General features: G+C 42.7%; 1 protein-coding gene across 1 annotated transcript; it reads right to left on the minus strand.

Annotated features, from left to right (window-relative positions):
- Positions 1-1,132: 1,132 nt before the first annotated feature.
- On the minus strand, positions 1,133-19,810 carry LOC144828632 (trypsin-like). Its single transcript, XM_078686986.1, has 5 exons — positions 19,735-19,810; positions 9,665-9,821; positions 6,250-6,503; positions 2,757-2,893; positions 1,133-1,464 (listed from the first exon to the last, which is right to left on the minus strand). Exons 1-5 carry the CDS (start codon positions 19,772-19,774, stop codon positions 1,315-1,317), a joined length of 738 nt encoding a protein of 245 aa, XP_078543112.1. The 5' UTR covers positions 19,775-19,810; the 3' UTR covers positions 1,133-1,314.
- Between the last annotated feature and the right edge of the window lie 396 nt (positions 19,811-20,206).

Here is a 20,206-nt window from a genome sequence, read left to right on the forward strand (position 1 = left end):
ATCCAGATCTTTTCAAACATGTTGCACACACCTTCAAAGCCTTACACTACATGGGCCCAGGCTACCTCAACAATAATGTCACATTCCGAAAATCCACCAGACACTGCCTCTCAGCCAGACTCCTACTCGCACACATCCCCACACGCGCATATCCAGAGCAGGCAGTCATGCCTTCTCCTACATTGCTCCTAAAGCCTGGAATGAGCTGGCACTGCACATCAGAGCCACCTCTTATATCCTTGAACTCCACATGAAGCTGAAGATGTGGCTTTTTGAATTGGTCCCATCCACAGCCCTTGGCAGGCCAGGTTTGCCCCTGCTTAAGAACCAAGATACCCTCCTGGGTGATTGAGAGCTCTACAAATGCACATAACAATAGCATTATTCCCCAACAATGCATCTTATTGAGCTCCATCCAAATACATTTGTACCACACACTACACTGAATGAACACTTTAGACAAAGCTCTACAGTCAACCTGATTCGCACAATTGTTTCCCAAAGCTATATGAGTGGCAGAGCGCTACACCCTCAACATCACTTTCCTATTGTCACACAAATCCGAACCATTCAGAACAATTTAGCTTAAACATGAAAATCGTACACCTAATCCTAACCAGGGGACATGCAAACATATAAACAGCAATTCATCAAAACCATAAAAAAGGGTACTTCACAGGACTGTGTCCTCAAGCTGGGCAATAAACAGCTGCGCAGCCCAGAGGAATGAAATAACTCGCAATATGCAACAGCACAAGCATCTGCACAAAGAGATCTCTAACAGGATCTGACGCCTGTCACTCATTCACTCCATTAATGAGTATGAATAACCACTGAACTATAAGGTAAGCAGATAGTTCTCCACTAACCAAACATTAGATACCAGGCCATCTTGACTGTTTTTAATGAGAATCTGGAAATATACTGTGGAGTAAATATGTCTATGTGCTCAGCGTTATTGTAAAATAACGAAAAGGGGTTTGTATTCTGAAATTCCCAGCTGTCCAAGGCTATATTTGAACTTGTAGTTGCATACTCCGAAAGCACATACATATTTCACCTTTCATGTCAACAGTTCTAGAAATATTTCACAAGGTTATATGTAATATCTGTCATAAGATTGACACATATATACTTTATTCCATTTTTTTTATTTAATACTTAAAGGCATAAAATTGATACTGGCCTGGCAACACTGTTATTTATTAGCTCACTTATATTTCCTTCTAACAATATTCACATTTCCTTCTAACACATCGTGCCAGTGGCTAACAAGCTCGATAGATGCAGAACATTTAGAAATAAGCAGTCACATCAGTTAGCTGCTATGGTGTTTTTGATCCAGGTATTATAGTTGCAGACTTTGGCGTAGACTCCAGGATAGTTTCTCTGAGCGCAGCCCTTCCCCCATGAGACAACGCCTTGAAGCTGACCATCACAGACAACTGGGCCACCAGAATCACCCTGAGGGGAAGAAAATAAAACCATATTAAATCCCTGAATACTTATCTTAGATTTTATAAAGCATAGAAAAACTGAGAAACTGTGTATTTGTAGATCCCCAGTACTTCAGGAGCACGAATCTTTCATTGCTAAGTCACTGGCATAACATTAGAATAGCATTTAAAAAATGCAACCCTGATTCGCTGAATGCATGAGCTTACTGCTGAAATGGAATTAGGAGCTGTGGGGAACACCTCACTACTAGGTTCTGGGGGAACACATCACTTCTAGGTCTTGTGGGGAACTCCTCACTGCTAGGTTCTGTGGCGAACTCCTCATTGCTAGGTTCTGTGGGGAACACCTCGCTGCTAGGTCCTGTGGGGAACACCTCACTGCTGAGTTATTTGCCCTACAAACATTTTTTCCAGTTCAGCTCTGTCCTTGCGCTGGTTCACCTGTGGGTGGGCTTGTCATGTTTGACCTCTCCTGTATACCACACGTGTCCTCCTGTTTGGTAATAATTACTTCTAATGTGACACCAAAATTTTGCCCCATGCCAAGAATTTTCTCAAGTATGCTAGCACCAGCATTTTTGCACAGGTGCCCCATATGCTAAGAATTACTTCTAATATGCCAATCAAATCATTTTCGCTCACTCATTCCAACTCACCCATCCACATTCTCACACTGACTCACTCATCCTTTTGAACTCACTCAGACTACTTGCTCTCACTCATACACACACCAATTTCACATATTCTCACTCCCTTTGACCCACTCTTTCTCACTCATAGTTAGAGGCATGCCCCGTCACTCTCAGCCATTGCCACTCACACTCATTCTCTCTCACATTCTTTAACAGTATCTCACACTCATTCTCACTCATTCATTCTCATTCACACACCCACTCACTTGCAGACTCTCTTGCTCTTAACTCACTCCTGCTCACTTGCTGACACTCAGTCCTATCCATTCTCAGTCACTACCTGTAAGTTTGGCAATAGGGGTGAAATATGGGTGCCTTTTGCGGGTGGTTATATAAAATACAAGGGAAAACCATAAATGTCTGCAAATATGTGGCACACAACGGTTGGAATAAGTGTGGTTACAGGATGCAAAAGGTTAGGCTATACCAAAAAAAAAATCCAAAATGTACTCATCATAGACTTTCTTCGAAGATTTGAGTAGATTTCCAACTTTAAAACAAAAAAAAAGTATTTGTGTAATGGCCTACATTTGACTGGTGTTCAATGCAAGTGTAATAAGGTCATAGAAAATATTATAAATCTATGACTTCAAGTAGCCTTCAATACCTGGCAGGAGTCTTTGCCGCCCTCGATGAATCCGACGCAGATCATGTTGTTGGTGATTTGTCCTGGATACGATTTGCTGCACTGGGTTGAAGTTAAAATTGGTGCTTTCAGGCACTGAAGTTGATTTGGGTTGTTAACTGAAAAATAAGCACGCAAATGTTACTTCTGGCAAGTAGATCTATAGATAATTCTGATAGTATGAGCCATGCAGATAACCTTCGGGACTCACTTCTGGATGGGTTTCTCCCAGCTAAAATAATACATAATCTTTAATCTTTGTCAGGTTCAAGCAACAGATTTTGTACCCAATAGTGTCATTAATTTAGGCATTCCACCAGTCACTTTTGAATTTTTCTTAGCAGGTTACCCCAAGTGGAACAGGTGTGCCTAGACAGTGGTCCAGTGCTCACTGTGCCATAGGACTCAAGCTGCACCTCATTGAATAAATCCACCGATTCTGAAACTAGTTTGAGGTTACTTTGGTTCCATGCAGCAGGGACATGTCTTGGAGGTTTGGGCCAGACTGTTCCAATTGGACTATGACAGTTTTTTTACGAAATGGTCCTGCCTGGAGTGGGTCTTGGAGCAAAATGCAATGGTCTGTAATAAAGCTCAGAGTAATTACCAGTCGCTGAAGTTAATTCCATCACTCTACTGACACGTGTGTTGTTCTCAGTGGGACAGTTTAATGGCAACGGGTATCACTCTAATGTGGGTCCCATACTTGCTGAAATATGGCATTCAAGTTACATTTGTCTGAAGAGGACTGCATGGCGTAAACTGCTCTGGGCTGCTTAAATTCCCAATCAGATGAGATCTGGTGCTGCAGTTTAGGTTGAACTGTTCCTATTGGAGCAGGACCAGTGCTGATTAGGATAATGCTGGTCCTTGTCTACAGTGGGAAGTATGATGGGTAGAAAGGCTGCCCTTGCGACTGCTAGTGGCTGAGACCTTTTCTATCATTCCACCCATCACCCTTGTGTTTTCCGGAGTACGGCACATTAAGCAGCATATTATCAAGAACGGCGTTAAAATTATCGCCGGTTTAGCGGCAGAAAACTGCTGCTAAAACGGCGATAATGGTCTTGATAATATGCCCTGTAGAATTCCAATAGAAGTACATTTTCACACCAGAATATGGACTTCTATAGGAATTCACATCACCATTTTAGTGGCACTTTTATGCAGCTAAACCGGCGATACTTTTTAACACCGTTCTTGATAATATGCCCCTAAGTGAGAATGGAATGCTGAAACTTACATCCCATTATCGCTGGGCCACAGGATTAAAGCTGCACCTCACTGAAGAGGCCACAAAAGATGTAAACTGATCTGTGGTAGCCTGTGCTCCCATTCAGAGGGTATGTGGCCTGGGAGGTTAACCTGGACTGTTCCTATTGGAGACTGAGACTAAGTTACGTAGGTTAGTCCCTGTTTGGAGATGTAAAGGGAGCATTTTTCTCATTGTACCCCAAAGACCATGGTAATTTTGCAGTGCTTTTAGCTATAGATTATGGATTTTGCCATGATCTGAAATTGTATTGATAGTACTCCACTCTTAATAAATAAATGATTAATCTACAGGCACACCTAAATAAGTTATCTAAGCAAATATGATGAATAAATAACAATGGTGATTTTGCTATATTTTCCAAATATTTCTCAGAACTGTGTAACAAGTGTGTTGCAAAAACAAAGTCCCATAACTCACTGCAAGGAAATCAGTCACTGCATAATATTCGAGTTTCAGCCTACATTTCACTTGCAAAATGCATTTGCCTGCAATTGTATGTAGGCCTGGATGGAGTTTATACCTTCAAGATCCTTATGAGCGTTTCAGGAATCTAAGCCAGCTCTGCTGCTCATAGGCTAGGTTCAAAACCATGTCTATAAACATTTGTAAATTCAGGCCTCCTATGTTTATGAGTAGCTTTCCAAAGTTTTGGGGATTCATCAAGCATACCAGCAGTACTGCTTCTGGGCAACATTTATTCAGGTGGATTCTCCACTAGGTGGACAATTTGCATGATTTAATCTGGTGTAAACATACATTTGCAGGTTTAATTTCTTTCTTCTTAAGGGCAAAAAGTTTCTCTGTAAAAAGTCTATAATCTACACCACCATGGATATGGGATGTTCCTTCCTCTCTCCCACAGTGGAAAAGTGCTATTTCTGCCTTTAATACAAATAGCTTTGTGTGTATTTTCACAGTGACAAGCTATCTGCAAAATGTTTGTGGATATTCAGGACATTGTGCACAGTATTCCCCTTGAACTTCCCTCTTGTAACACCCCTATCCACCTTTAACCCTAAATTTACAACTGTGGAAAATCAGCAAAACTGGAGGATTTTACACCACAGTAAGTCTCGTGTTCAGGTGCCTCATGCACAGAAGGAGGATCCCTTTAATGCTAACAGTGCTTGCTGGGCACCCAGCTCCTAGCCAAACTAAACCCATCGGTAGAAAGTTCCTTAATTAAATCCAACCCTCTAAGAATGTATAAGCAACGATGTGATAAGATGGAAAAACACGATTCTTTCAAACTATATACAACTGTGAATAAATGCATAATATAAATATCACTATGCAAGATTCATACATTTTCAGACGGAAGAATCCCACAATGTCAAACACATTGACATTGTTGGATTCTTCCGTCTGAAAATGTATTATGTGTTTGCAAAGCTTCTTCAATAAAATAAAAAAAAATTAAAAATTAAAAAGAATCCCACAATGTCTATTATCCTTACTATGAACTTGTTCCAAACACAAAGTACTTCTTTATTTATTTTATTTCTATATGTTTTATTTGTAAGTTTTATTTTGAGCATTAAGCTGGTTGGCTCTTCAATCAGGAACCTATACCATTGTTTGAAATTTCTTAACACACGGCTTGACAAATAAAACATTAGAGCCTCTGGAATCCTCTTCTGTGGTAAATTGAGGTATTTAATGCCATCACTCATGCATTCATTCTTCAGTATGACTGCAGCGGTATAAACCACTGAAGAGGAGGCTGAGCTCGCCATCACGGTCAGCTGATTACTTGATGTTTCACAAGGATGTCAAGGCCTCCAGTCTTTACCAGCTTTCTGGCTGTACTTGCCCTCCTCTGACTTAAAATAAATGATTGTGGGTCTAATGCATGAGCACAGGTCAATCAGGATAGTCTTCCAATGTAAATACATTTAAATGACGTGTTCGACATTTCCATCTAATTACAGTGGCATCTAAACTGGTGCCTTTCCAACTCAGTGATACAGGATATTCTTCATGTTTTTAGCAGTATTATTTTGACATCATTTTACATAAAATACAGCTTTTCAACGTATCCCTTACAATATCCTGTAGTACTACAGAGAGATAAAGGCACTTCCTACTACAGGTCGTTGCATATTGTGCAGTGTTGCAAGATCTTTTAGGTCTTTGCTGTAATGTATCTGTCATAATACATATTTCAGTAATATACATAGGTTGACTGTGAGTACTTACCGCCATTACTGAGTGTGTTACCCCAGCCTGAAATCAGGCAGCTGGCTCCCGCCGCCGCGCAGCTGGTTGGCAAGGCGATGGTCTTCACGTAGCTGTTGAGAGTAGCGGGTTTAGAGAGCTTGACGAGCATGATGTCGCTGTCGAAGTTCCTCGAGTTGTAGCTAGGGTGCTTGATGACCTTCACGGAATCAATGAACTGTTCGGTCCCCTCATTGGTTGCAATGTTGTGGTCCCCAAGTCTAACACTGTAACGTCTGCAGTGAAGAAAACAAGATGTGCTGCCAAGAAGATACGATAAAGCCCACCTAGAAACAGTTATAGGTCCTTCACTGGGTTTGATGCAGAGGTAAACAGGAAAAAGAATCATAAGCAGGGCACACGCTCACATGATGGGAGGTCCTAGTAGGTGGTGTTTAACGCTACAGGTCATGCTTCTCCTTGTCTCTAGCAAGTTTGGCTGTTGCAGTGTTTACAATATATGTGTGTGTCTTGCTGCACTAAGCACTGATAGATGATCATGCTCACAAAAACATCATATATATAATCACAGATGTTTGACCTTGGGGAATGACTGATATGTAGCATCATTCTGTATTGCCATGTTTAGTCCCATAGATATCGCACATTTTGATTATAATATATTAAAAGGCTTTCTATTTCTATATGAGCTTCCCCAAATAGCTTGCATATTGTTACAACTACAAATCAGTTTTTTTCCTACATGGACTTTACTCTGTCTTATCTTTTATTTGTTGATAGGAATAGATTTGTCACATTGCCCCTGCTCTAAGGGCCTACGGATTTGTAGGAGAGAGTGGTCACTTATGACCAGTAGGGGTCAGTGGTGGGAGTAGCTGCCAGGTGGTGACGTGGGGAGGGGGAGGGGCAGTGTGGGGGAGGGGGTAGTAATCTATGGATTATGGAGGATTACAGGTAAATAAACATATAAATAAATGCCCCTCCCCCTCGTCACCGCCCGGAAGCTACTCCCAACACCGATCGCTACTGCTTATGACCCATCTGCTCTTTAAACAGGACATCCAACAGAGACTACTCAACACGGAGGAAAGATGGGTGTACCGTCTGAAGAGACATGAAACCGGCCTGGATGATGATATCCCATGGTCACAGGTAGAACACCATTAATACATTCTACGGATGGATCAACATTCGAAACAAGGGATACCTTTCCTATTTACAACCTCCTACACCCCTGGTGCTTTCAGATGTCGCCCTTCTAGTACACTACCGTTTTGTAACATAGACACTACCAGTTATTGAGTAGCAAATGGTCATTTGTTTCATGATTGCACTCTAATAGCCAATCAGCAGCAAATAGCCAATATCCCTTACTTGAGCATGCCCTCAATGTGGCAATGAAAAACATCGATAATATACTTATCACACCCCCCTTCACCGCTGTGAATATGGATTGTTTTAAGGTGATTATGCACAAGGAGTAACCACTTCCCAACGTAGTGACGTATTGCCTTAATAGTGTACTATTTTTTGAAAATAGGCATTAACTGGCATTAACTGGGCCGTTCTTCTTTTGGTAGCACACCACCCACAGCCTCGTTTACGTGCACAGGAGCCCAACGAGTGCGCTAACGCTGGGGTTGCAGCTCCCTACTGGCCCTGGTCACGTGTTGACATCATCACACTTCATGTGTGCCACATTAGATGCAGAAGAAAGGTGCAAGAACATGTATGTCTAAATACTCAGAAGATTGAACACATTCATGATGTTTCATTGAGTTTTTGCTGACTTCAACTAAGGTGGCAACGGTGAGGGCAGCTGGTGAAGAGGTAGCAGTAAAAGCTGAAAGAAAGGCTACTAATAACAAAAAAGGGGGCGCGAGATGTAAAAGTTTGTAGAGGCTGACCTGTGTTATAGACACCTACCAAGAGATACCTCATTATGAGGGTGAGAGTGTGATGTCCTCTTAGATCCCTCACAGGGATCAGTCCTTGTAGCTTAAGGTGTCCTTTAGGGGTACACACATGTCTAACTAGCCATCCATGATATTTCTACATATTTTGATTTGCACAGAAAGGCTGTCTGACCACTGGCCATTTTTGGATTGAAGGCTTCCCAGAGTGAGAGCTAATTAATACCCTTATGCTCGATATTGTAGGAAGAAGAGAGGAAACACATTCGGAATGACTCCTATTAGAGGAGTGAGGTCAGGACAAGCAGTGATATATGTATTATTCATTCTAACCACCCTTAGGTCACAGCGACCATTACTTGTGGTTCCCCAGCAGTGTAAACAAAGTCTGGGAAGCTCCTCAACAGTGATCCTGCTCAAAGAGCTTCATTCTTGGTCTGGGAGTATTCCATTCTCCAGAAAGGAATGAAAGAGGTTCTTAGAGACCATGCCAAATGTAATACAGACCACAAGGGCGAGCTGCTGCAGCTGCCTGATGAGGGACTGACATTTAAAGGGGTCATTTAAAGTTTGTGGGAGGGGGAACTACCCCAACATTTGGCATTGCTCTTGCCTCACCAAGCACAGCAGTCCTAGGAGGGAAACTATTCAGATATCCTTGATGCACAATCAGAAAAAACTTCTGTCGCCAGGGAAATTAGTCTTTTGCTATTTAGCAACAAACCTCCAGGGTTTCTTGCTGCAAAGCAAAAGAGAATGCCGAGCAGACCCTATAACGGACGCGACTCGGCTTCAACAGAGGTGAGAGGCCATCGAATGCTCCAGAGAATGACCTTTCATTGCTAGACACCCGAGCAAGCTAGACAGGGCTCTCATACATGGTGGGTGACCATCCTCTGGAGGGGGCCTGGAAGACACCTGCCACACTTGAAGTCACCTGGCAGGGCCTTGATGTTTTGTGAGCTCCATGTGTTGATTACCGGTCAGAGTGAGACAGGTGATTCAAAGTTGGTGTCAACAGTCTTTGGTGGTGCCCTTCTGAGGTGGACACATACCACTTTTCTGGTTTTATATATGCAGTGGAAAGTACAGATGCCTTCTATGCAACCATGCCTCCCCCTTTATAAGAGCTGGATTCCACACCACGGGTACAGAAAGAGGGAATTCTCACAGAAATTCTGAATGAGTGATATTTTCTGTTTTGTGGGTGGAGAACCATCTCAGGCATGCTGATGGGATACACTCCGAGTCTAACTATTAAGTGAGAGCCTCAAATATTTGATTTTAAAATGCCCTGTACTGCAGTGTGATTCTCACATGCGCATTACTGATTTTGGACTTCGGTACCCACATACATTAGGTTTGAGAAATACATTATTTCATGTGAAGGCTGAAATCAGACACAAAACAACAGTTACTCAAAATTGAGGTAGGGTCACACATGTTTGCTAGAGAAAAATGTGAAATTTAGAATAAGCAATATAAATTGGGCACATGCCAGTTTTTAAACACAAGCCACTTACGATTTGTAGCAATGAGCCGCGGAGAGGACCCATTGGCTGTTGATAAGCGAGCCTCCGCAGTAATGGTAGCCGATATTCAAAGACACCTGGTATGGGACGGAGTTCTTCGTACAGGTATAACCTCCAACGATTTTATCATCCTCCAATGGGAAAGCAGCTGAAGTGGGAATGGATTAGGAATCTAGTTTGTCCATGTTCACTACAACAATCAAACTTCATTTACAAGTTACTTACATTGTGTTTTCATTCAAATGTGTAATATTACAGCTCACTTAAGAGGGGAATATGTAACACAAAGTACTATGACTTTATGCTCTATGCAGGTATGCAGTGATACAAATGAGGGATGATGTGATGGACGGGTGGAGGAATGGACCAAACCATTTTGAGTCGCAAACCCTGCAATTGGCAAAATGACAGGAGTTGTAACTGTAAAATGTTCTGACAATGTACTAAACCTTTTAGCAATTTGGATAATGGTATTGCAAAAAGAGTTTTATGACTAATTTTAGACTCACAATTAGGAGATGGTGTGAAAGGGGTGTCCCCTTATATTTGCGATTTGTAATACGATGAATCAATGGTATGTAACTGCAGTTGTGGTTGTAAATCATTGAACAGCTACAATCACCTCTAATAAACTGGTAACTGTTTCACACAGGGGAATCTCTCCCCACTGGAAAGCTAGCTTCCCCTTTGATAACTGTGTTGGAAGTCCTCGGGGAGTTGTGGGGTAGTAGGCAGCCTTTCTGGGGACCACTAAATGCTTCCCTCGATGTCTGCCAAAAGGGAAAGCTTTTTTATTAAACAAAACTAAAAGCACCGCCTGTTTCTTTAAGGCTGCCATCCCTGGTTTATAGCCAATCACAGAGGGTCTCAAATAGAGAACACACAAAAAGTGAGTGGTAAGGAATGCATATAATCTAACCACTGGCCAGCCTTTGAGTAGCATTCCAACTCATCCTTTTCTTGCCCACTGTGCCATCTCTGTTTAGACCAAGCAATATGCAAACAGCCTCGGTTTCCTCCAATGGAAACAGTCCAGGGCGCACTGCCAAGCCAGGTGCTCTCTGAACTGGAACTCAAGACTGGTTTTGGCCTGGTTGGGCCTCTTCAGTCGGGGCAGCTTGTGAACATGGGATCAAATTTCAAGGGGGGATTTAGTTCACTCACTTTTATATACCCCCACGTCATTATCATCACTTTTAACTCTTAACATTTTGCGCAGCCCCCTCTCCCCACCCCCACCCGGGCCCCAGAGCTCAAAATAGAGTACAGCCTATGTAAAAGGAGCGAAACTTGTCTTTTGTGCAAAACAGGAAACACTGATATGTAAATCAGCACTGGCAAAAATTGTGACAGCAAAGTGATGGCCATGATGAAAATAAGATATGATAATTATTTGAAACTGTCTCAAATATCTTTAGGTGAAATGTGTTCACCTCTGCCGGTGGCACTGCCAGCTGTTTTCCAAACACCTGCCAATGTTCAGATCAGGTACCTGGCTAAGAGGAAGAATGGAGATAGGTGAAGGTGTAACCCGCCAGTTGTGAACTGATAATAGTCATCTATTCCCTACACTTCAGAGTTGAGTACATCCTCACGGATGAGTACACTGCTCCCATCACCCTTACATCCTGAAGGATCATGCTAATTGTTAGGATTTTCTTCCCTGGTGTGTGTGAGCACCTCTTGACAAATGAGGAAATCCCATGAATCCCCATGCTGAGAGGGTAATCTTCAGGATAAGCCATGAGCCCAAGTCTCCTGAGCATCAGGGAATACTAGGTATTCCTCAATGTGTGGGGTGTTTGCAAGGTCGTGATCCATCAGGCGGCCATGCAGGAAAGCCAGATGAAACAGGGATCAGCCTGAGCAGTGCTTTTACTGACAGGTGTACGCCGGCTAAGCTGTAATGAAATATTACGTTTCTGTGGAGGTCAATAGTGCCTTACACATGGTAAAATACAAAATCTGTATGCTTAACTTTACTACTAGCAGATGCACGTAAGCTGTGGGATTGGCTTTATACATTGGTCAGAATAGCCAGTCACTTTGGCAAAGTGATATACCGCTTACAGCTGTGGGGTAAGATCAACAAGGGTGTGCATAAAAAAAACGTTCTGCTATGTCGGCACGTGGCAGGGCATTCTTATACATAAGCACTTGCACGTGGCTCACACAGGTACAAACTCCACATCCGAACATTCACCCGCCCACCTCAGTGAAACAATGGTTCTGACTCAAACTTTGGGTTTCTACGTTATATGGATTTTGTTACTGGCCAGCTTGATAGTTATTTACCAACCTATTCATTCTTTTACATTTGTGGTAGGAAGAGTAAACATTTATATAGGAAGACAGCTGTGTTTCCAATATAATCACCCTGAAGTTGTGCTCGGACACTGTCTGAAAATAGCTTGAGCAATCCATGACAGACTGAGCAGCCTCCAATCCCCCATAATGTCTTATCTTTTTATGAAGATGCATATGGCTGGTTTTGATATTTGAATTTCAAGAAACAATTTCCAGGCCTTCTATGCCCTTTGTAAATAGATCATTGTTGTGATCTGTTTTCATGTTATGGGAGCAGAGTTGAGAATCTGTTGAAATGTAATGTTGGGCCTACTACAGGAAGAGCTCATGAAGCTTTTGGATGCCATCATCATTGAATAAATAGAAGCTTCAGAGAGGCTTGCTTCAGTGGTATTGGTTCCCCCAGGATGATCGAAAATAAATATGGATATGTGCTGACCTGCGAGATTTGAATAGGTATATATGGGTAGACTGCCAGCCTCTTCCCCTCATTTCAGAAACTCTCACTACATTGAGGGAGGCTTAGGTTTTTAGTGTTATGGACTTATGTAGTGGGAGAGGTGTGGCACCGCGGCCAGGGCGACTGACGCTGGAATCTGCGGATCACGGTTCGATCCCCAGCGCCGGCGGCAGGTTAGCCCAGCACCATGTGACTCTGGGCAATAGCTTGCTTAATCTTCCCGACGGCCCCCAGCGCCTAGAGACCCATACGGGTGATTGTGCGCTTTACAAATGTGGATTATTATTATTATTATGATTATGTACAGCTTACCATCAAATTCCCTTGCATGCTGATTCAAAACATCTAACTTCCTTTGTAACCCCATTTGGAGCTTATGGATTCCTCTGCATGTCATTTGGTTTAACATTGGCAGCGGCCTATTTCCAAAGGGTACTGCTGAAGGTTTTAAAGGGAATACCTACAGTTCTGGTATTTCAAGATGTTATTTTGGTGTCAGGGAAGGACACACCTGAGCATGATCACATTTTTAAGTTGGTTTTGAACAGGATGTGAGATTATGGTCTCACTTTGAGTAAGGAAAAATGTATATTTAGAGTACTATCTGTCACGTATGTGTGCCACACAATTTTCGGGAAAGGTATAAGTCTGAAGTTAGAGTTGGCCTATAAAAAAAAGTGGTTTAATAATTTTGGGTATGTGAACAATCGTAGAATGTCAGTCATGAGAAGTGGCACATTTTCAGATGGAGACAAACTGTTGCAAACGTTAAACAGGGGATGTTCTAAAGTTATACATGAAGCACTGTCACCTGGTATTAAAGAGCAGGTCAGGTCCTTTCTGACATTACCTGAATCGTGTGCCAAGTTTATTCCCAATTTTCCCATGTTATGACACTGGCTCAACCTGGATCGTTGGAATTATTAAGAAGCAGTGAAACAATAGGCACTTGATATGATAATTCAAGGGGGTCAGGTTGTTTATCTATGATTTAGAAGCAGTAGGTGATCGCTCCTTGGTAACTCTGGTGTAAAGTGGCAGATGGGAGAGTGCTAAAAGGAAAGAGCAGGAAAGGTGTGCTATACCATAGTCGTGGAATCCATGCAGCCATTTTCCTCACCGCCAGTAAGGCTCGCATTTTAACAAGTCTCGCAAAAGTTTTATCTTCCCTGGCCTAGAAAAGCTAGAAAGGGCTGCAATATTTTATCATTAATATCAGTACTACTCCTAAGGTGCTTGGAAGAGAAATTCGCACATCAAGCTTTGATACTGTGAGTGAAATGATGGGAAGATAATGGCAGTATTTTTTGAAACAAAATAGAGGAGTATCTCCTGCAGATTATAGGGTCAATAGTCTGGAGGATAGATTAAATGGCATAAAAGGAAAAAATTTCCTTTTCTTTAAAACCCCTCACTCACCAGCCTGGCGGTGACATGCTTCATCATCGGGGTCCACCCTGGTGGCCTAGCGTCACCAGGGTGTGCTTTGACACCTGAACTACAGTGGAGCGGGTTTGACTGTAGGTGCAAAAAGAATTTATGTTAAAAATTGTCCTGGTTTAACTCAAAAATGATTTTATTATAGAGTAACTGAACAATGTTAAAAATAATAGTGAGATGGTAGTAGGCAAGTTACGACCGACTCATCTCTATATGTGTTGGTTGTGCATTGGCCGACATGTTTCTACCAAAGGGACAGTGCCCGGTTTCTTCAGGACCAAAAAACAGGTGGACGGGAGGTGTGGGCCCCCTAAAAGGCTCACCCTACCCTGATCCCCTGTTGAACCCACCGGCAAATTGCTCGGGGTGTGTGTGCTCAACTAAATAAGTGAGCAGGCAAGAGAAAAAAAGAGACTTAATTGAGAGCTCTGATGCGCTTCATCGGGCAGGGCGTAGGCTCTTCGCAACAGATAAACACATTAGTTTTCCGGCAAAGCGATTAGCTAGAGACCTACTGCCATGGTTCCCTGCTCGGAGTGTCTGTCCAGGAATGTGAGAGAGTGCAGCCATTTATGTAAAGTGGTCTGACTGTTTGACACATTCAAGCTGTAGAATGCATTGTATGCATGCAAATAGCTTGATTTACGAGGGCAACATCATGTTTGGTTTTCACAAAATGTGTATTTATATCTGTAAGTCTATTTACGCATATGTAATATTATACCCGAAAGGTGCAATGTAATGTGTGAGAAAATCTGCTCGCTTGGGTGGAGAGTGGGTGATACAGGGCTCGTATGCAATAGAAGGTTTCTGTGAGTGTTCACAAACCTGTTCTTGGCTCCTTCAGACCCTAAAAATGGTTTGTGATTTACTCCGATCAAAGACAGAAGTAAATCAATTTCCAAAAAGTGAATGGAAAGGAAACTCCCCTAAAACTGGTGGGGTGTAGGAGAAGACGTTTCTCTACTGGAAAAATGATTAAATAAAAAATTGTCATTGAGTGCATTTGCACGTGGTCTTGGATTTTCACAATAATGAATGTGCACATGTATATTTGCACGTGCGAAAATGGAAGTCACGAAAAATGTAAAGGCTTCCTCGAGGAAAAAATGCAGCAGTCACAACCCCCAAGAGTACTCCTGGAAATCTTTATATATTCAAAAACAGTTGGAAATGTACTCTAATTTGCTTTTCTTTTTTTAAGGTATTTCTTATTTTTGACTATCGCTTAGACTGTGTGTTTAATGATATCTTAGAAATCGATCACTTTTATTTTATCAAACTGTATCATGCAAACTTGATAATTGGAATATTTATGTACTTTTATGATTTAAAAACGGAAAACGGAATAAAGTTTCTTCTGACTGACTCTACTCTAATTTGCTTCCTTGCTGAAAAAGAGAAAGTGAGAATGCAGAGGAAAAGGACCGAATGTCACATTAAAAAAAGGCAAAAGAAGACTGAAAGTGATAAGAGTTCAGATGAGAGAAAAAAGGAATGAGAAAAGATAATAAGAGACACAAAGAAAAACTGAAAATGAGAAAAAAAGAAAAATAAGTCGGGACAGACAGAGATGAAGAAGGGTAATAAAAGTAGGACAGAGAGAAAAAGTGTGGGTGACAGGAAAAAAGAAAGCAGAGAAGGGAGTAGAAGAGCAGAGAAGTCGGAGCAGTCCCATTTAACATGGAAAGTAGGGGCTAAAGCTTGATGTGCCTCATAATAATCGCTTTCTTACAGAATTCTGGTACATCTCCCTCGCCAGTGCCATGTTTGATGCCCAGCATGAAGTCTTGCTAGCTGCGGGACTCAGAATGCTGCGGGAAGAGATACTGCACGGGTGACACCTACGAACGATGATCCTGGTTGTCTCTGCACGACAGGAGACCGCGGAGAGGTGGGACCCGTGCCCATTCATGGGCTGCGCCATCCAAGATGGCGACATCGAGGCAGTCGTGGAGCTGAGGCGGAGCATGGGTGGTGTCTCCACTGAAAATAAAGACAGAAACTCAATCTAGGTCCTTGCAACTGACTCCAAAGACCGCCAAACTGTCAGAGGCCGGTGGAGGCTTGGGACGCTGGGCATGGGGTTGCAGCAAGAACAGTAGAGTAAGATACTGGCAAGTCCAGTGCTGGTGAGAGCAGGACTGGTGGACTGTGGAATCCTCCCAGCCAGGTGCCTTTGGTTAGAATCTTGTGTCTTTCTGGAAGTGATGATTTGTAATTTGACTGCTCATCTGGGATCCCTGGAGGTGACAATCTGTTGTTTCTTTGAACCACAATTATGAATGCTTCTTAAGGAGAACAAGAGCAAACATGCCAGGAACAGACAGGGTTTTTATTTACTCCCAGGTCCTCCTCAAATACATTCATGTGCAAAGGAAGGGTGCATGTGATCTTGACTTTGCAAGCCTGTCTGATGTTAAACAGTGTTTTTGGAGACCTTGCTGCAAAAGTTTCGCAGTGGGTCAGGACAAATTTAAGTTATCGTAGTTCAATCAAGGAAGAAATTCCCAAAAACACTTTTTCATATGCAGTGTTTTATATACAATTGGCAAAACTCCTGTTTAAGAGATTTAGTTAACAAAGACAGCCAACACGTGTTTCGCCCCCTAACATGGCCATCCGGCCTGAGGCTTCCTCAGGGCGTAAGGTTTGTATAAAGACAGTAATCGTCCAAACAATTCGATCGCCTTGCAAAAGGATCTCTAGATCATAGGCATCAATGCCTTAAAGCAACCGGTCTCAGCAGTCGGCGACAGCAGCCTCGAATTGTTTGGACGATTACTGTCTTTATACATACCTTACGCCCTGAGGAAGCCCCAGGCCGGATGGCCATGCTAGGGGGCGAAACACGTGTTGGCTGTCTTTGTTGACTAAATCTCCTAAACAGGAGTTTTGTCAAATGTATATAAAACACTGCATATGAAAAACTTTGTTTGGGAATTTCTTCTGTGATTGAACTACGATATCTTAACTTTGTCCTGACCCACCTCGGATCTTTCTTCTTCGCCAGTGGTATGGGGGTCACCCACTGTCAAGGACAAATACCTCAAACTTTTAACTCAATAAATACGGTCAGTAAGGGATTGGGACCACTTTATTCCCCCTTTTCACCCTGAAAGAGCTGCAAAAATGTTTCAGAGACATTCATGATAAGGTTATAGCAGTGGAAACAGCACTAGTGCCAATACACAGCAGAGTTCATTCCTGCAGTAAGCAAAGTTTAAGAGCTGGATCACGAGGGTCAAGTCTGTAGACAAAAGAACCCATACAAAACACGAGAGAGAACTTCAGCTACAAAATCTTTTAAGGGCAGTACCAAGGCCTATGTGGTAAACCTTGAGAATGCAGCTGAAGGCTTCAAGAAGGCTGCAAGAGCTTCCACGTAACTCTGCCAGGGCCCCCTGCATTTGTGAGGCTAAGGGCGTCAGCGCCGCTAAGGTGATTCTTTGGATTAGAGGGCTTTGGTAAGCCCTCACATTCCGGTGACCTTCACCGAGGGGTCAGAATACCTACTACTGGCTAGGGCGGTAAGCCAAGGGGCTAAGGCACCATTATATAGACATGGGGCCCTTGAAACACAGGGAGGAGCTGACAGTAGCTGCCACAAACAGAAGAGCACTGACCTTGAGGGTCAGCAGAGGTCACATCTTGGATGGAAATCACAGTTCTGTTGTTTAGGACCCAGAAAAGCGCAAGTTCCCTCTGGCAGTGTCATGTCAAGTGATCAACATTAATGATGTATTTTTCCTTGGCTAGTGAATGGTTTCTGGAATGAAGACAAGTTCATATCTACCGAATCCCCAGCCATTATTATTTTTGATATCAGGCCTAGATGTTATGAGTGCTCCACTACTGCATTATTTCTGTGGTTATTGCAGTCTCGTGGTTGCTGCCAACTTTCAGTCCTATGTCTATGTTGTGACTTTCCCCGGGTTTTGGTGTTAAAAATCTGACCACAATATTAGGTAATGCCTGTTAAATTAACATAAAACAGATATGTCAATACACCTGGTCCACCATGTGTCACACGATATCAGCTCCCTTCACCATGGGAAGATCTGGTGTTACCCGGTGTCACAAGGTGAGCCGGAAGCTGTACACAGAGGAGCTTTCTATTTCCTGTGTCGAGGTTCCGCACAGGTGAAAGCCATCTAGGCTTTCTCATTCTTCAGGCCTATCGTTTGTGTTTATGGTGAGAGTGGGATTCGCTACTGAGGCAGCCGGTCGGAACCCCATGCCCCATCCCCACAATGTGTCACCATAACTACTTATTCAGTGATGCCCCAAAGTCTCATCCCCGGCACCAAGCCCCACCGGGACAAAGGCCTAACCATCCTCTCTCACACAGTGAAATAATATTCGGGGTTGGCAGATCTGATATAAACAGGTGCTGTAGTACGCAGAAAACATAGATGGATTTCTAATTCGTTTAATTTGCTGTCTTTCTCTGAACACTTTTTCAAAATAACCATTTTTTTGTACCCTTTTCTTTTTTTCAAGATTACATCATAGTGGGTTTGATTAACGTGATACGGTAAGATTTCCCACGTAGTATCTGTTGGGTGGTTTTCACGGTCAGTTTATCCTTTGGTGTAAACTGGAGACAGGAAGTAATGCATGGTGCCAAACCTGCAGACCGTGTAACCCGGACACAGCTGCTCGCATCCTGACTTCTCCACTTGGCCGAATGTTGGGGTTCTTGTATATCATTCTTTGCACTGTCTCCTTTAACTTGACTACCGGATGTGGGAACACCCGACCCCAGGATTCAAGAGGTTCAGTTCAGAAGGGTGCCATACAAAAAATAAGTTGTTACACTACATCGGTGCTCCTTATATTATAATACAACTATTTGGCAGTTATGTAGCGAATGTCACATAATGAATCAATTCTTTGATAATTCGTGGCAACAGTATCACAGCATTTGGGGTGGATGGTGAATTTCTTACATTATTTTAAATTGACGTTTCAAAGTTATTAATTGGGATACATTTCAGACAATGAAGTAACAGTCTAATGTACTAAGCAAACTATTTTTGGATTTTAGAACCCATCAGCACACTTTTTCATACAACATTTGGGTTATTTTTATGAGATATTTCTGGAGGGCTTGCCTCCTGCTTTATCGCTCAGGGCCGAGCCAGACTGCAGGCTCAGCTCTGGGCTGTTAGAGTTCGGTGCCCCTTCTGTAGCAGCACATCGGGGCGCATATTACCAACAACTAGCGATAATTATCGCTATGTTGGTTTAGCGGCGATACTTTTATTGCCGAGCTGCGGCGATTTTTATCGCTTAGGAACCTTGCTATTATCAAGGTATATCTCCTAAGCGATAAAAATCGGCCGAAATGCATGAATATCGCTGAAAAGTCAGCAATATTCATGCATTACCGAGCTAATGCTCTTAGCCATGTTATCCACCTACCATTGGATAACATGGCTAAGAACTGCTCAGGGGCAGGTGTTAGCTTTTGGAGATATTCGCGCTTAGCGCGAATATCTCCAAAAGTTGGTAATAGGAGATAGCTTGGCACGCCCACTTTGCATGTCATTAGTGATAAATATCACTGACATGCAAAGCGGGGCCCAAGATGGTCGCTATCTCCTACTAGCAGTCGCTAACTGGTGTTAGCGACAGCTAGGTAATAGGGAGATAATTTTATCTCCGCTTTCTTGGCTTTTAAAGCCAAAAAAGCGGAGATAAACCCCCTTGATAATATGCCCACTGGTTTTGAGAGGCACGTTTACAACGTAAACATATTACCATATTTTGGTAACATTAATAATATGTCAGGATGCTCCAGTAGTATTGTGGAGATGCTGAAGGTGGGAATAGTATAACAGAAACATACCTGCTGCTCCCAGGAAGGCCACAATGAGAAGAAGCTTCATGTCTGGTGTGTGTGGGTTCCGCCGCCGTTCGATGCCCTGGGCAAAGTGTTCCACGCCTATATATATGTACATACAACCTACAGACATGGATGCTTATCATGTCCAAGGTTGGAAGCGTGTGAGATAAACCAAAATAGATTGTCCAAAAGATAGCAAACACCTGGGAGTCACAGGAAATCCACACAGCTAGGCAATCATTAACATTCTTTTGAAATACTTCTCTTAAAATGTAATATTTCGGTCTTTCGTGGTTTTAAAAAAGTACAGTTCGTTTGAACAGCTTACCTTGGTCCCACCGGGCGGTTTGCACATGGTGAAGTTCACAGCACACACATGCCATCTGTTGTGTGACCTGCGCTCTGATCATTCTGCCTACTGTTAAATGTTGTTGGGCTGTGAACTGTTAACATCTAGATATTGACTGACTCCAGT

Source organism: Lissotriton helveticus, chromosome 4_1 (assembly GCF_964261635.1).
Source record: "Lissotriton helveticus chromosome 4_1, aLisHel1.1, whole genome shotgun sequence".
Taxonomy (NCBI): Eukaryota; Metazoa; Chordata; class Amphibia; order Caudata; family Salamandridae; genus Lissotriton; species Lissotriton helveticus.

What these genes read in the sequence shown, in the direction of transcription:
- LOC144828632 (XM_078686986.1), bottom strand. Translation starts at nt 19,774, where the DNA reads ATGAAGCTTCTTCTCATTGTGGCCTTCCTGGGAGCAGCAG. An exon ending in GGCCTTCCTGGGAGCAGCAG is followed by an intron (nt 9,822 to 19,734) that starts GTATGTTTCTGT and finishes TTCCCACTTCAG; the next exon opens with CTGCTTTCCCATTGGAGGAT. An exon ending in TAACACACTCAGTAATGGCG is followed by an intron (nt 2,894 to 6,249) that starts GTAAGTACTCAC and finishes CTTATTTTTCAG; the next exon opens with TTAACAACCCAAATCAACTT.